Source organism: Daphnia pulicaria, chromosome 8, assembly GCF_021234035.1.
Source record: "Daphnia pulicaria isolate SC F1-1A chromosome 8, SC_F0-13Bv2, whole genome shotgun sequence".
NCBI classification, from domain to species: Eukaryota; Metazoa; Arthropoda; class Branchiopoda; order Diplostraca; family Daphniidae; genus Daphnia; species Daphnia pulicaria.
Genome location: NC_060920.1, coordinates 14,628,681 through 14,643,546, shown reverse-complemented (window position 1 = coordinate 14,643,546; position 14,866 = coordinate 14,628,681). Strand labels below are relative to the sequence as shown.

General features: G+C 42.7%; 2 protein-coding genes and 2 long non-coding RNA genes across 9 annotated transcripts; 2 read left to right on the top strand and 2 right to left on the bottom strand.

Annotated features, from left to right (window-relative positions):
* The first annotated feature begins 14 nt into the window (after positions 1-14).
* On the top strand, positions 15-1,236 carry LOC124311972 (solute carrier family 35 member E3-like). Its single transcript, XM_046776340.1, has 6 exons — positions 15-102; positions 325-461; positions 541-651; positions 717-869; positions 927-1,009; positions 1,092-1,236. The coding sequence occupies exons 1-6, from the start codon at positions 15-17 to the stop codon at positions 1,234-1,236; spliced, it is 717 nt and encodes a 238-aa protein (XP_046632296.1).
* A 1,418-nt stretch (positions 1,237-2,654) lies between these two features.
* Positions 2,655-14,407, top strand: LOC124312039 (fibrillin-3-like). Of its 6 annotated transcripts, XM_046776444.1 has the most exons (32): positions 2,655-2,785; positions 3,677-3,765; positions 3,834-3,907; positions 4,322-4,409; positions 4,557-4,688; positions 4,758-4,890; positions 4,946-5,120; positions 5,180-5,289; positions 5,358-5,483; positions 5,566-5,649; positions 5,716-5,865; positions 5,930-6,100; positions 6,445-6,663; positions 7,268-7,469; positions 7,542-7,855; positions 7,918-8,061; positions 8,130-8,273; positions 8,595-8,735; positions 9,561-9,803; positions 9,869-9,997; positions 10,115-10,255; positions 10,367-10,579; positions 10,747-10,884; positions 10,949-11,106; positions 11,168-11,267; positions 11,334-11,431; positions 12,072-12,228; positions 12,309-12,435; positions 13,675-13,778; positions 13,848-13,879; positions 13,937-14,051; positions 14,117-14,407. In XM_046776444.1, exons 1-32 carry the CDS (start codon positions 2,719-2,721, stop codon positions 14,263-14,265), a joined length of 4,467 nt encoding a protein of 1,488 aa, XP_046632400.1. In that variant the 5' UTR covers positions 2,655-2,718; the 3' UTR covers positions 14,266-14,407. The 6 variants fall into 6 exon arrangements, with proteins under 6 accessions (XP_046632400.1, XP_046632399.1, XP_046632398.1 ...); XM_046776443.1 differs by lacking the exons at positions 13,675-13,778; positions 13,848-13,879; positions 13,937-14,051; positions 14,117-14,407 and adding an exon at positions 12,655-13,289 and having other exon boundaries at positions 4,967-5,120; XM_046776442.1 differs by lacking the exons at positions 13,675-13,778; positions 13,848-13,879; positions 13,937-14,051; positions 14,117-14,407 and adding an exon at positions 12,655-13,289.
* On the bottom strand, positions 2,763-4,362 carry LOC124312245. The gene is made up of 3 exons (XR_006910443.1): positions 4,272-4,362; positions 4,113-4,212; positions 2,763-2,860 (listed from the first exon to the last, which is right to left on the bottom strand). It is a non-coding gene; the product is annotated as an uncharacterized LOC124312245 (long non-coding RNA).
* LOC124312248 lies at positions 6,728-7,280 on the bottom strand. Its single transcript, XR_006910445.1, has 2 exons — positions 7,166-7,280; positions 6,728-6,899 (listed from the first exon to the last, which is right to left on the bottom strand). It is a non-coding gene; the product is annotated as an uncharacterized LOC124312248 (long non-coding RNA).
* Positions 14,408-14,866: the final 459 nt, after the last annotated feature.

The following is a 14,866-nucleotide window of genomic DNA, read 5'->3' as shown; positions in this document are numbered from 1 at the left end:
GCTACCTTAAAACCATGTTGACCACAATTATAGCCACATCAGGATATCTTGGAAGGAAGTACATGGGTAAAGATGAAGAATCAAAGAAAACAATCAAAACAGGTCTTGCAGTTTGTCTCAATATATCTGTATCAATTTCAATTGTTCTCATCAACAAATGGCTTTACACGTCAGTTGGATTCCCAAACATGACTTTGACACTCATGCACTTTATCTCAACATTTTTCTGTCTCCATGTGTGCCAACTCCTTGGAGTTTTTAGTGTAAAAAAGGTCCCCTTGATATCTATGATCCCTTTGGCACTTTGCTTTTGTGGATTTGTAGTTCTAACTAATCTTAGCCTAGAAAATAATTCTGTGGGTACCTACCAAGTAGCTAAAGTGATGACCACTCCATGTGTATTACTCATACAGTATTATTATTATGGAAAATCAGTCAATACTGCAACATTATTGACAGTGGTGAGTTACTACCAAAACCAATAGTTTGTCTAGAAGCTTATCATCTTTTTATTATTTACCATCACATTTTGTCATACAGATACCAATTATAATAGGAGTCATTTTGAATTTCATCTATGACATTAAATTTAACTTAATTGGCACAGCATATGCAGTAATGGGAGTTGTGGTCACTTCTTTTTATCAAGTGGTATAATGAATTTATATTTCAGCCATATGGAATATGTCAGTCTTATTTGTGTTGGTTTCTTTTAGTTGGTTGGAGAGAAACAGAAAGAGCTGCAACTTAATTCCATGCAGCTTTTATACTACCAGGCACCCATATCAGCAATTATTCTCTTCTTCCCAGTCCTTGCATTCGAGCCTGTTCTTCAGCTCGTTTATCGTTCATGGACTCTGGCAGCCATAGTAAGTGAAATAGGATTTCAATGGTGAATTAATTTGTAATCAATTGATCTTTATTAGATTCCAGTTGTTTGTTCATGCTTGATCGCCTTTGCTGTAAATTTATCTATTTACTGGATCATCGGCAACACGTCCGCATTGACGTAATTTTCATTTCTGTGTGTTGATTTTTATTCCTCAGACTTTTAACAAGTTTTGTTTTTGTTACGCTAATCGATTGTACAGTTACAACATGGCGGGTCATTTAAAATTCTGCCTGACTGTGGCGGCTGGCTTCTTCTTGTTCCAGGATCCCCTGTCTGCCAACCAACTATTCGGACTCATACTCACGTTGGCGGGAGTCGTCGCCTACAGCCATGTGCGGTCGTGAAAGCTCAATCTCGAAAAATGTTGACGTTAAAACTTTGGACTATGCACTAGCTCCGGACGGGGAGCGAGTGACAGTGCACGCACAAATTCGTTAATCGACTTACCAAGTGTCTTTTTTAAATAAGAGACTTAGTTCCTCGCGCCAAATTGTTTGTACTTTTTCACAAAAAAAAAACCAAATCATTTGTTAACGCGATTCCAAATATAACAATAATGACGACGATGCTATATTTGGAATTCAAAGTAATGAAAATCACCTGTCGATATATAGTTGGCGGGGAATGCGCACCTGCCAAAGTAAGTGAATACCCGAAGCGTGACTTGACAACCGAAACGTTGATTATTTATTTCCCTCCTCCATGTGCACAGTATACGACATTCCTCAGTGACGGGGTGGATGGAAGCAGAGGGGGAGGGAGTGCGGGATGGAATGTTTGGTTCACTCATCAACACGTCCCACACGCGGGAACGCTATACATTTTGCCTTTTTTTTCGCATTCCCTTTGCATCGTTAACCGAATCCAAGACAAAACAAAAAATCTTAAAACAGAAATCTAAAAAAATCTTCCTCTATTTTGAAGTCTTTGACCGGATGCGTTATTGTTCATTGGTATACATTAAAAACATGGCAATGTAGCAGATTGCTAGTCTCCCGGAATTGGATCGAATCGGATGTCAGACCGCCGGATGTTGAAAGGGAGGCTGACCGAGCCGAACTCCATCGAAGTGTGACAAGAAGCAGATGTGCAACTGCTGTTGCCCAGTTTCATCTTGTTTGACAGTGAAGACAATAGGGAAGGCGACAAGCTGAAGAAAGAGACCCAATCTCTTCTTATCTTTCTCTCTTTTCTTTTTTTCTTCTTTGCTCTTTTTCTTTTTTTTTGTGTTTAAGCCCTTCCCCCCTCGACTCCCCGAGAGAGGGCTGGTTAAAAAAGCCACACACACGGTTCGTTCTCTCGAACTGCCCCACTCGTCTTCAGTCACCGTTTAGTCGCCTCGCCTCTCGACTGCCAACTTTTCTTCCGCTCATCCCGATTCATTCCGTCTCATTCGACTTCAACGGTGCCTTGTTTCACGCGCATATTCATCCCAGTTCACCACCGGGACCACAGCCATCCGCACTCCAGGATATAGGAAGCACCGAAACACCTACTAGGGACAGTCGAACTCACCTTAGCGGACGATTCGGAACTACTAGATCAGTATAATAAATCGTAAGAGAATCTTTGTCGGGCGAGAGAGAAGAGAAAAACAAAAAAACGAGAGATAAAAAGAAAAAGTGCGGACGATAAGACAAACAAAACCCTGGACTTGCATTGATTGTTTAGACAGCAGTGAGTTTTGTTGTGTGTGTGCGACTGTGCGCCATTTAGCGCACCGTTTGCGTGACAGCTACTGTCAAATCTTAAAACCCCCAAATCTAAACAAAAAGCGAAATTTGTTTCTATTACAAATTCAAAGAAAGCTAAATAATTGGAAGGAAATGGGGCACTGGACTACAAGATTGCCCTTGATTGGACTCTCTCTCCTTCTTCTCACAGACGTTTACGGTAAGTCTCGACTAAAGGTCTGGTGCCTTGCTGTGATTTTCAAATAGAGCCCATTCCGTCTGGAACGCATTCAATCTGACAAGATAAAAAAACAAAAAAAATTCTTCCATTACACTTCAATCGAGGCCGTATAATTTCACTGTCTATGTACTATGTCCGATGGGAAATTCCTGGAACTATGGTTCGCTTACAAAAATTCACCAATATCTATACTGAAAATGCACTTGAAGTCAAGTGGAGCCCGTCAGCACTCGGCCAAAGGCTTTTAGATTTCAATCGTCAATTCATCAGTTGGGAATCGCTTAGCGTTTGGGCCTTTCACCAGCTATTTGTGAGAGTTAAAAAATAAAGTTAAAATCTTTCACCTACGGAAAAAGCGGAAAAGTCTCTTTTTCTTCTCGCGGTGTTATCAGTTGAAACATTTTCGAAAAGCGAAGGGAAAAGGGGAGCATGTCAATCTTTCTGCGGGTGATAGGACTATAGAAACTTTATGTTCGGCCGGCTGTACACATGGGCACAGTCCTAAATACATATACAGTATTACTCTGTATACTAGAGTCGCGTCTGTTTGTCGGCATTCATCCGTACGAGCTTCCGCATCTTCCGATGGGTTTTCCAACTCAAAATAAACAAAAACCAGCTGCGCTGTTGCTGCCGATGCCAGGGCGCGCTAAAACTGTTGTAAAATCCATCGGTTACATTTAAAAAACAACGAAAACCCAAACTTAACAAATATCAGATTCCAGAATTTCTAAATAAATCCATTCGGTAGTGTAACTCATTTGATCCCTGCCGCCAGCTGCCGGCCCCAGCAATAACTCGATAATACTATTGGCTGTAATCGGTACTTGACATTTTTTGACGTGATGGAATCTTTTTGATATAATACAGGTGACTTTGAACAGCCTCTGTCTCATTGCTGTAATCTCGGTGTCAAATGGGGCGTGGAGAACTTGCAATGCGCCGCCTTCCCCGCACCGGTTGGATATTGTCAATCACGATAAATTGATTTACTTTAACGATGGATTAAATTTCTATACAATATTAGGTGGTGGGCATCCGTAACGAGCAACAAGCTATCTGCCTTTCAGCCGTTCACATTTGCTGCCTTCGCAAACACAGGTTTGTTCTAAAATCACGCGCGCACCTTAGACTTTTATAACTCAAATAATGCGCTTCGTGGTCGTCATCGCATTATTGTGATCTACTAAAAATTGAGGCCACTTCCATTAAAATGGGACAATCGGCTGGTCAAAGTCCATTTTACATCGTTTCTCGAATAAAAATATGGCCGCGTTACGTCACGTATCACACGCCCAATACATACCTGAATTGTTGTTTAGTGTTCCACATTGATGAGGCCACAGATCACAAAAATGCGGGTGGGCACTCGCAAGTTGCTACACCCCACCCCATTCATTGTTGACCTGTGGATGTCACTGATAAGATCACATTCTTTGACAAATATTATTTAAGTAATATTTACATTTTTATGACTGGTTGATGGCGTACGCGTATAATCACTGCTGGCTTCAGGGAGCGACAGTGCGAGCTCGGCAAACAGTCGGCCAGGGCGGATCGGGAATGTTCGGTCAACCGAGATTTGGGCGGCGAAACACATAAAGTGAGTGGCTAAGCGTTTATTGACCCTCCCTATCACCGGAAATGAGATTTAACCAACAAAAAAAGTTATTTAGTAAATTTGTTACACGGCCTAAAGAAATGATATCACGTAACTGTAATTTACATATTAAATGTCCCACTCCACCAGGATTGTTGCGAAGGTTGCAAATTGGGTCTAGTAGCTGGATCCATGTCAATGGGATGCACTTTTAGAGCATTCCAGTTCGGTGCTCCTTGGGACGACGCTTACCGCTCCTGTTGTCAACAAACGCTCCCACAGGTCTAGTCCATCGATTAGTTTATTTCGTTGGTTTCTTTTGACTGAGACACGAATTTTAACTTGCAACAGGTTTTCCCGGATAATCCTCTTCCTAACCTACGCGTTCCTAGCTCCACTCCCAGAGCTCAAATACCACCATTTCTACCACCTCCACCTACCCCAGCGCTGCCCAGCTATCCGATTGATGAACAGAATTCCATTGGTGAGAATGATTTTTTAAAAATTCATTTGCATATTTGTTGAACGTGTTTGACAAGAACGGAATCAAAACTCCGCAGAAGACGATGAAGACCTTTGCGCCCGCTTTCCTGGAGAATTATGTGCCCATGTTTGCGTTCCTACTGGCGGTTCGTCCTATCGCTGCGAGTGTCGTGAAGGATTCCAGCTACTAGCCGATGGCAAATCTTGTCAGCAAGCCACGCAATACGATCGGTATGAAACACGCTCGTTTAGAAAATTGAGTTAAGCTTACCCGAGTTGTGCTTTTGCAGTTGTTCGAGCGATAACCCTTGTTCGCAAAAGTGTACCGACACAGGATTAGCAGTTGAATGCTCCTGCCACTCCGGATTCCAGCTGGCTTCCGACGAGAAGACCTGTACAGGTAAAGTGGTGAAATTAATTAAATTAATTGTTGTTTTAACTTAATTGTTTTTCAACTTAAAAAATAAGATGTCGATGAATGTTTAATCGGCGCCGACAATTGCGACGTACTGTTACAAATTTGTGTCAATCAACCCGGGGGTTTCGCTTGCATCGAACGGAAAGATAGTCCTGTCAACACCGGATCCCGACCAGGTAGAATCTAATAACCGCCTTTTTATTTATTTTTTAAACAAGAACTAATTTATGAAATTAAATGAATCCGTTGCTATTAAAGCCGCAGCTTTACCCGAAAGCAGTAGCGAGGGGCGAGGCTGCCCGCGAGGTTTCAAGTTTAACCCCGAATCAAGAGTTTGTGACGGTATGTTGAAACATAATTTGTGTGATTGTGATTGGATAAATTTCTAAATGAATTGATCAATTAAAGATGTAAACGAGTGCGAGACACAGCCACCAGTTTGCCCAGCTCAAACATCTTGCCAGAACACGATCGGTTCTTATAACTGCGCTCGCAGACCACAGCTCGAAGAATGTCCACTCGGATTCCGATTCAACAACCAAATCCAAACTTGCATCGGTAATCAAATCAAAACAGATGAATAAAAGTAAAAATGAAATTCAAATTATTGTCTATCCAACAGACATTGACGAATGCAAAGAAAATCCCGCAACTTGTCCGAAAACGCGACCCGTTTGCATAAATCTCCAAGGATCTTATACCTGTCAAGCCCGAAACGAAAGTAGTTTACTTGGTCCATCTGTCACTTGCCCGGCAGGATACAAATTCAACACGGCTCAACAGACGTGCGAAGGTACCGTGACAGTTCTATACCTATAATAATGTACGTTGCTCTTTGATTTCGCTTGTTTTTCAATACTTTACTTGACAATCTAATTTTCAGTAGAGTAGTTCAGTCCGTCTTTGGGTTAGTAGTTGCATGTTCAACAACATTATTTGTCATTTTAAAAATTTGTGGTTGTAGTTCAGTTGTTTGTCTTTCCCCAAAAAGATTTTGTTTTCTTCAAAATCGGGGCTTGGTTTAAACCTTCCGCTTACCTGTCTGGTGTGTTGCGTCTCCTGTCCAATCGTGTTGTTAACTGGTTGAGGGTTTTCTTGTCGCGGGCAATGCCGGTCCGTCTCCTTATCATGTCACAGATGTGGACGAATGCGCCGAGCGTCTCGATACTTGCGTGCACGGAATGGAAATGTGCATCAACGACCTGGGCCGCTATCATTGCGAGCCACTCAGCGCCGACGCCGCATCCACCACGACCGGCCAGCGTCACCACGACGTCGATGATCATCACCAGATTCCCAACTATGGCCAATGCCCAACCGGTTACACCTACGATGAGGACGAACAAGTCTGCATCGGTCAGCAGATACAAAAATAATTTTATTCTCTTTGAATTTTCTCTAGTGGACTTTTTTAACATACTTGCTTCACTATCTCTTAATGCGCCTTCGACTTTCTCGCTCCGTAGTTCTAGTTATCAATAGACGTGGTGTGATGATGCTTGAATTCTACAATGTAGGCAGTGGTACTTGGTGGCAGTATTGGCCTTCTGCAAATCTCGTTGAAATAAATGAACCCAACCGTTCATTCTTTTCTAGAAAAGAATATTTTTCCAATATCACTGTCTTTTAGTTCTTTTGCCTGCAATATTATCGTTCCAATGAAATTCGACTTGTTTGGACATCTGTCGTTCATTTCAATGAACCACCAAAATATTTGACGTTAATAAACAAAGTTTATTCATGGCAGATGAATCGATTTGATCAACATCTTATTTTCGTTGTCTCATTCTCTCGTCAGTCGAATTTCATTGGAACATAAATAGTTTTAAAAAACAAACTCTTAGCTCCTCCTACTTACGGATAATGTCAGTAGAAAAGTATTAGTTCGAATTAGTAGAATTTCACGGTAGAATTTGAGCCTTATCCTTTTTGAGCTGTGGTAACCACAACATCTTTGCAGATCTGGACGAATGTCTGAACGGACAGTTGGACGATTTGAGCTTGTGCGACGACGACAAGCGTTGCGCAAACACGGAAGGATCGTACGAATGTGTCGAGGCCTGCGCGCCGGGATACCAACCCGACGTCGCCGACGCCATGAGCCCATGTGTCGACATGGACGAGTGCCTCAACAACAATCACAATTGCACCTTGGCAGAAAAGTAAAAAAAAAAACAGTTCAATAGATTAAAACTCTAATATTGAATCATTATAATAATCACGCTGGATTAAAGATGTGTCAACGTACCCGGATCGTACCGATGTGAACAACTGAGACCCGTTTTGCAAACGGTGAGTATCCCGGCAACGACTACAACCGACTTCAACACGCGTCCGATTCCCGTTTCACGTGTCACTTCATCCACGACGACGACGACGACGACGACCACAACAACCACGACGAGACCGACGACAACAACAACTACTCCCACCACCACCACCACTACAACTGCTCCTCCAACAACACGAGCTGCACGCCAACAGCACAACTCATCCGGTTCATGCCCGTCAGGATTCCGCAAAGAGGCGGGCGGTGGTCGCTGCAGAGGTAAAATCTTCAGTCGATAATGTGGCGAGCGTAATTTTTAAAAAATTTGTTTCTATCAAAAGATATAAACGAATGTGAGGAAGGGACTCACCGTTGTGAACCATCGAAATCCGATTGCGTCAACACCGCCGGTTCATACCGATGCAAACCGTTGACGCCTTGCCTGTCTGGATTCCGCCGCAACACATCAACCGGACGCTGTGAAGGTGCATCAACTATTATTATAGAAAGATAAACGTAACAATTTATTAATTTGTTTTAAAAAATGCAACAGATATTGAAGAATGCATTGAAGGATCGCACAACTGCACGACTCAGACCGAGTTGTGTGTCAATAATTACGGTTCGTTCGACTGTCGTCCCTATCCATTCTGTCCGGCAGGCCATCGCTTCAGTGTACAAGAGCGTTTCTGTAAAGGTAAAACGTTTCATCAGATTTGTAGCACAACAGAATTAATTTTAAAAGCACAAAGTTCACAGTCAATGACTCGTAATAATCAGGTAAATAATAATTTGCACTTTACTTAATAATTGAAAAATAATGAAATATTCGAATCTTAATGGTGGTGGTGGTGGTTAAATGTTATTCCCGCTTGCGTGTTTTACATTCGTTGGTACCCCTTTTACGTTCAATGTTCCGTGTGGAATTTTTTAAAATTTAAGGGAATAATATTTCACCGGGTCTTTCCATTTCATAATGAAAACCGGACATTTAATTTCTTTGCAACTTTGGGGGCAGATGTGGACGAGTGCGCCGAAGGGACTCACAACTGCTCTGGGACCTGCGTCAACGCCGTGGGAACGTTCCGCTGCGTGGATCGTGAGCCCGTCAGCTGCGGACTGGGATACCGATACGACACAGAGAAACGAGAGTGTCAAGGTAAGAATCCTTCAATTACTTTCTGTGTCTGATTTAAATTGAAGCGTTAAGAGATTGCGCACCGAAATAAGTGGAGTGTTGAGAGAAATGAAAAAAACAATCGTGTTCAAAGATCTTGACGAATGTCGCGAGGGAACAAATCCATGCCGGCCACCGGCAGAACGTTGCGTCAACATGGTCGGCACTTACAGATGCGAGCCGATAAGTCTACCCACGACAACAAGAGCAACAACCAAAGCAACAACAACAACTAAACCACGCCCAACGACGACAACTACAACGCCACGGCCAACTACAACAACCACAACACGCCCAACAACTACTACAACCCGCCCAACAACAACTACAACCCGCCCGACAACAACTACAACTCGCCCAACAACAACTACAACACGCTCAACAACAACCACTACAACTCGACCAACAACAACCACGTCCACAACTACGACCACTGCTTCAACCACGACGAGTACAACATCGGCAACAACCCCCAAACCCAATTTTTCGACAATTTCCTCTCGTCCTGGTAGTTCCAGCCAGAACGACAGATGCCAGGCCGGTTTCCGCTACTCAAGACGCACTCGCAATTGTCAGGGTATGAAGGGAACGACGTTTTGTCGACCAAAATCACTTCCAGCATGCGCTAATTATCATCGGCAACATTGAAACATAACCTAATGAACTAATTCACACGGAGAACTGAGAGAAAACAACTTGACGCTTTCAACCTGTTTTAAAATGTGCATGAGGAATGGCTTTGAGCATGTTTTCGGCGAAATATCTCTGATGAATTTGTCCTAAAATATCTTTACGAATAATGATTAGATATCGACGAGTGTGTCGAAGCCCGAGATTATTGCAACAAGGAGACGGAAGAATGCGTCAACGAACGAGGAGGTTATCGTTGCGTGCCTTTTAACGAGCTGCCAGCAACTTCAAGTTCAGTCGCACCCAATCCTCTGACGACGACGACGACATCAGCTCCACTTAGCACGAATCGGCCACCACCCAGAACGCCCAGTTGCCCAAGAGGCTACATCTTTAGTGATGACAGCCGTCGTTGCATTGGTAATTCATGAAAAGATTTCGAAAACAAAAAAATCGATTCCTGTCTGACTGATATTTGATTGTAGATGTTAACGAATGCACAAATGACCCGAATCCTTGTCGAGGCAACCAAAAATGTGAAAACACAGTGGGCAGCTACGTCTGCCGTTGCGCAGTCGGCTACCGTTTCAACACAGCCACTCAATTCTGCGAAGGTATGAGCCGCCATTTTTTTTTAAACTTGCCGCTATTAAGTTTATGCATTTCGCTACTAATTGGCATGCGCTTCGATGGCGACTCTGTTCGTTGGCATAAAAAAAAAAACAACTTAGATATTAACGAATGCTTGCTGGACTACCACGACTGTTTGAGTTCGCAGAGGTGCGACAACACGATCGGCAGTTACACCTGCTTCCGTACGGCCAGCTGTGGCACGGGCTACACCTACAACTCCCAAAAGGGCAGATGCGAAGGTAAACAAAAAATAAGAGGCTGAAATGGCGTAATCAGCATGCGAAAATTAAGAATCAATGGCACGATTGTATGCAATTAACTACTAATTATGTGCAAACTACTAAAAAAAGACGATGACGAATGCGAATCGGGAGCAAACGACTGCTACAATCTCGGCCCGCTCTATCAGTGCCGCAACACGGAGGGCTCGTTCCGTTGCGAGCGCAAGAAATGCAACGACCGCACAGACGGGCACACCTTGCTGGACGAGGAGACGGGCCGCTGTGTTCAACCTACACAATGCGCTGCAGGCTTCGAACCAGCACCCAGAGGCCGATGCAATGGTTCAGTAGACTTGACTTATTTTTAATTCTAATAATATCACTTTTAAAATACTAATCTGGCTTGTAGCTTGCTACTAATTGCTACGAAAGAAATTGTCTTTAGATCATTTAATAGTTCTCAAATTGTCAAATAATTTTTAAAATTTTTAATAACTGGAAAACAAAAGATATTGACGAATGCGCACGCGGAAGTCCCTGTCCACGTGGCCACCAATGCACCAACACGATCGGATCCTTCACATGCCTCAACACCCAAAAATGTGATCCCGGTTATGAAATGAACAGCGCAGGAACACAATGTCAAGGTATAGTCTCTTAGTCTTTTATAGAAAACGACAGATATGATCAAATACCAACGTTATTTTCCAGATGTCGACGAGTGTGCCAAGGCAACTCACGACTGCAAGAGGAATCAGTTGTGTCAAAATCGCCCAGGCGGCTATGTCTGCGTCTGTCAACCAGGCTACACCATCGGAGCTAATCGGGAGTGTGAAGATATTGATGAATGTACACGATTCGCTGGGCAGGTATGAAAAATGTCAAACAATTCAAAGTAATGGACAGTAGGTAATTTCACATTTGTTTAAGATTTGTTCGCCGAATTCACAATGCGCCAACACGCCCGGATCTTACCGGTGCGACTGCAAGGAAGGATTCCGCTCAGGATCGGATCCCCGTTCATGCGTTGGTAATGAAAACAACACAGCAAAATTCTACTCAACTATTAACTACTTGCTACTGCATATTTTTACAGATATCGACGAATGCGCCGAAACGGCCCGCCTGTGCCAACAGAATTGTGCCAACACTTGGGGCTCCTACCAGTGCAGTTGTCAGTCGGGTTACACCCTGGTAATATATATATGTCGGGTACACCATAAGATAAGATCCTTACACCTGCCGGCCGTTCTTCCTCGGCCGGCAGGCCGTTTCTCTTCGGCCGGCAGGCCGTTTTTCCTCGGCCGGCTGGCCGTTTTTCCTCGGCCGGCTGGCCGTCTACATTCATGAAAAGTTAGGCCGTGGTACGTGTAGCGTAGGCCGTGATACGTCTAGGCCGTGATACGCGTAGAGTAGGCCATGATACGCGTAGAGTAGGCCGAGTTACGTCTCTTGTATAAGAGAAAGCCGGCCGGCCTAACCTAATTTAGATTAATAGATTAATTAGACACGTACCTCGGCCTAAGTTACACGTATCACGGCCTACTCTACGCGTACCACGGCCTACACGTACCTCGGCCTACTCTACGCGTACCACGGCCTACTCTACAAGAAGAGACCAGAAATAGCCGAAAGCCACTAAAAATTTAAATCAAATAATATGACAAAAAAAAATATAAAATCTATAAAACTTGGCACATTAAAATTTATATCAATTCATCATAACAATTTATAATATATATAATATTCATGGTATATATTAATATTAGTAAATATTAAGTCAAAAAAAATAATAAAATCAAAATTAAATTATCTAAAATCCTTCATATAACAGGCTGCCGATAACAGGTCGTGTCACGATGTCGACGAGTGCGAATTGTACAAAGACCGTGGAGGTTTGTGCGTCGGTCTGTGCGTCAACGAGCCTGGCAGTTATTCGTGCCAATGTCCCGACGGATATCGTCTGGCTTCCGACAACCGCACTTGCCAAGGTAAAATTATTTCATACGTTACTATACTGCATGGATACCGTTTAACGCGAAATAATTTCAAATTGAATAAAACAAAAAAGATATCGACGAATGCGTCAGACCGGGAGTGTGTCGTGCGGAAGAGACTTGTCTCAACACTCGAGGCGGTTACTATTGCAACGCCATCGTCTGCCCGCCCAACTACGTCCGTGACACCGAGCACCGCAAGTACGTAAAAGCTTATTTCATTATTTCTAGAACTACAGCAGCTAATTGGTAGAGAAAACCAAACAAAAATAATCCGACATTGATTCAACATTTCTTTTGTAATTGCTTTTATTTGTTACGCTGCCGCTTTGATCCACCTGCTCCCGCAAACCAAACGAACCCGGGGCATATTTTAAAAATATCACCTTGATTAAACTGCACATAAAATGCACTGCACAGCCGCTGCAAAAGAGTCAGTCTGGAGTGCCACAGCTGGGACACGGAATGCCTGCGCAAGCCCGTCTCCTACTCGTACAACTTTTTGACGTTGCCATCGAAAATTCCGATCCCCGCCCGCACCGGCCACCTGGACCTGTTTAGCATGCGCGGTCCACTCTGGGCCTCGGCGACCGTTCAATTCAATTTGGAACTGAACGACGTCCGGGCTCCGACCGACCTGGTCGATCGCAAACTCAAAGTCGACCGCAACGTCTTCAGTTTACGTCGGTCGACATCGTCGCCCAATCAGGCCATCCTGGCCCTGACAAAGTCCATCGTCGGACCACAAGAGATTGAGCTCTTCCTCAACATGGACATGTACCAAAACGGCGTCTTCAGTGGCGTCGCCGTCGTCAAAATTTTCATCTACGTCACGCAATACGATTTCTAAAAAACAAGGGGCGGCCCAATGATGGTTACTTTCTTCAATTAAGTTAATCCCCATGTAGATTGTATCCAAAGAATCATTTGTTAGCTCTTCTCTTTTGATTGTTCTACTACTGGTATGACCGACATACGATTTCTATTCAAACAAAATAAGGCCATCGAAGAGAAAGTAAAATAATAATAATAATAATAAAAGAGGATATCGTTTTGTTTTTGAGTATTCTTTCCTGAAATTGCCGCTTCACACACAAATCGCAGCTTTGAAGTTTTTGACGACGATCTGTCTGATCGATTCTTTATTTCCCTTTTCTATAGGCAAGATTATACCTTTTTCTACTTTACATTTTACCGTTGCACGACTCCCTCCCAGCCAAATGTGTTTTTTGTTTTAAGGAATAAAATGTTGCCAAAGCATGTGGCGCCGTGCACCAAAAACAGCCAGCTCTTTAAATAAAACAATCAATTTAAAAAAAAAAATGATCAAATTGAAACTACGAAAATAAACTCCCCAAAAACTGAGTCCAAAGCAAAAATGTTACAGCATTTTACTAATCAATTTCAATAAAAAATGAATGTCAAAAATTGTGTTCCAAGTCAACGCCATCAAGAGTCCATTTTGTGCAAGAAACAATGCCCACTTCGAGATACCCGATGTCTGGCCAACAGTACGCAGACCATCACTTACCAACATATAGCCGGTAATACTTTAGTCATAACCATGTATACGACCTCCATTATGATTGTTATTATTATGACTCGTTCGCTAGTACCCACCATCAAGCGCCTGGAGAAACCTATGGTAAGATAACCTAATTTGACTTAAAATATTATGCTACATCAATTATCTTTTTGAAAGGTGTTGAGTCGAATGCAAGCTGTAGCTGTCGGTACTTGGTCCTATCATTCTTCTTTCGAGATTCTGGAAGGCAACGAGGCCGGTCTCTTTGGAATCTCTCAGACTCAAAACACAGGTATCCCAGATGTGACGTAATCGACGATAAAAACAAACTATTCAAATGAAATTTGCCATTCGTAGGAGCTTTACAACTAGTACGACCCATTGTTGGTCCAAATCGCTACACCCTCCACATGGAAATGAGCGTTCTGACTCAATACTCTAATCGCCGACAAATCACACGTCACATGGCCCTGGTGGTTATCACTGTTTCTGCTTACGAGTTTTAGCAATTCTTTTTTTTTTAGATTCTAATCACATTTGACATAGCCACACTATTTTAATAGTCTAATCGAACCTGGTTGAGCAGCACTGTTTACATGGCACACTTTATAAGATCAAAATACATCATTTACGGGCTTCGATTCTAAACCAATACAAATAACACCAATGGTTTCGCACTTTTCGGAATATGTTATGATTTGCAAACACTAACCTTAGTAAAAAGTATGTTGTGGGACGACAGTCGAGGGTTGCATATTCACGTCCATGCGCAGCACAAATAGAATCTCAAATGAATGACAGGAAGACAACAGCGTTGCAATTCGCAAATAGCAAGTGAAAACAAGTGAAGTAACGATTGTCATTAAGAAATTATTCAGAAATAAAATTTTTGATGCGATTTAAAAGCTTTGTTACATTAAACACATATTTTTGGCGGTTGTAACTACCAAATTTGGTTTTTTAGTCGCCGTATTCGTGAATATAAACATATCACCAGGGCCAGTGCCATCATTCCTGATGAGCCAAAAATCCAATAGATCATTTCAACAGTGTCCATTGAGCGGCGATAAAACATTGGTAATCTTCATCTTGATTGTATTTATAGCC

Bases quoted from the DNA above. Each gene is read 5' to 3' on its own strand.
- LOC124311972 (XM_046776340.1), top strand. From the start codon at position 15: ATGTTGACCACAATTATAGCCACATCAGGATATCTTGGAAGGAAGTAC. The intron at 103-324 runs GTCTTGCAGTTT...GTGGATTTGTAG, and splicing joins AAAGAAAACAATCAAAACAG to TTCTAACTAATCTTAGCCTA. The intron at 870-926 runs GTAAGTGAAATA...GATCTTTATTAG, and splicing joins CATGGACTCTGGCAGCCATA to ATTCCAGTTGTTTGTTCATG.
- LOC124312039 (XM_046776442.1), top strand. From the start codon at position 2,719: ATGGGGCACTGGACTACAAGATTGCCCTTGATTGGACTCTCTCTCCTT. The intron at 8,062-8,129 runs GTGCATCAACTA...AAAATGCAACAG, and splicing joins ATCAACCGGACGCTGTGAAG to ATATTGAAGAATGCATTGAA. The intron at 11,268-11,333 runs GTAATGAAAACA...ATATTTTTACAG, and splicing joins GGATCCCCGTTCATGCGTTG to ATATCGACGAATGCGCCGAA.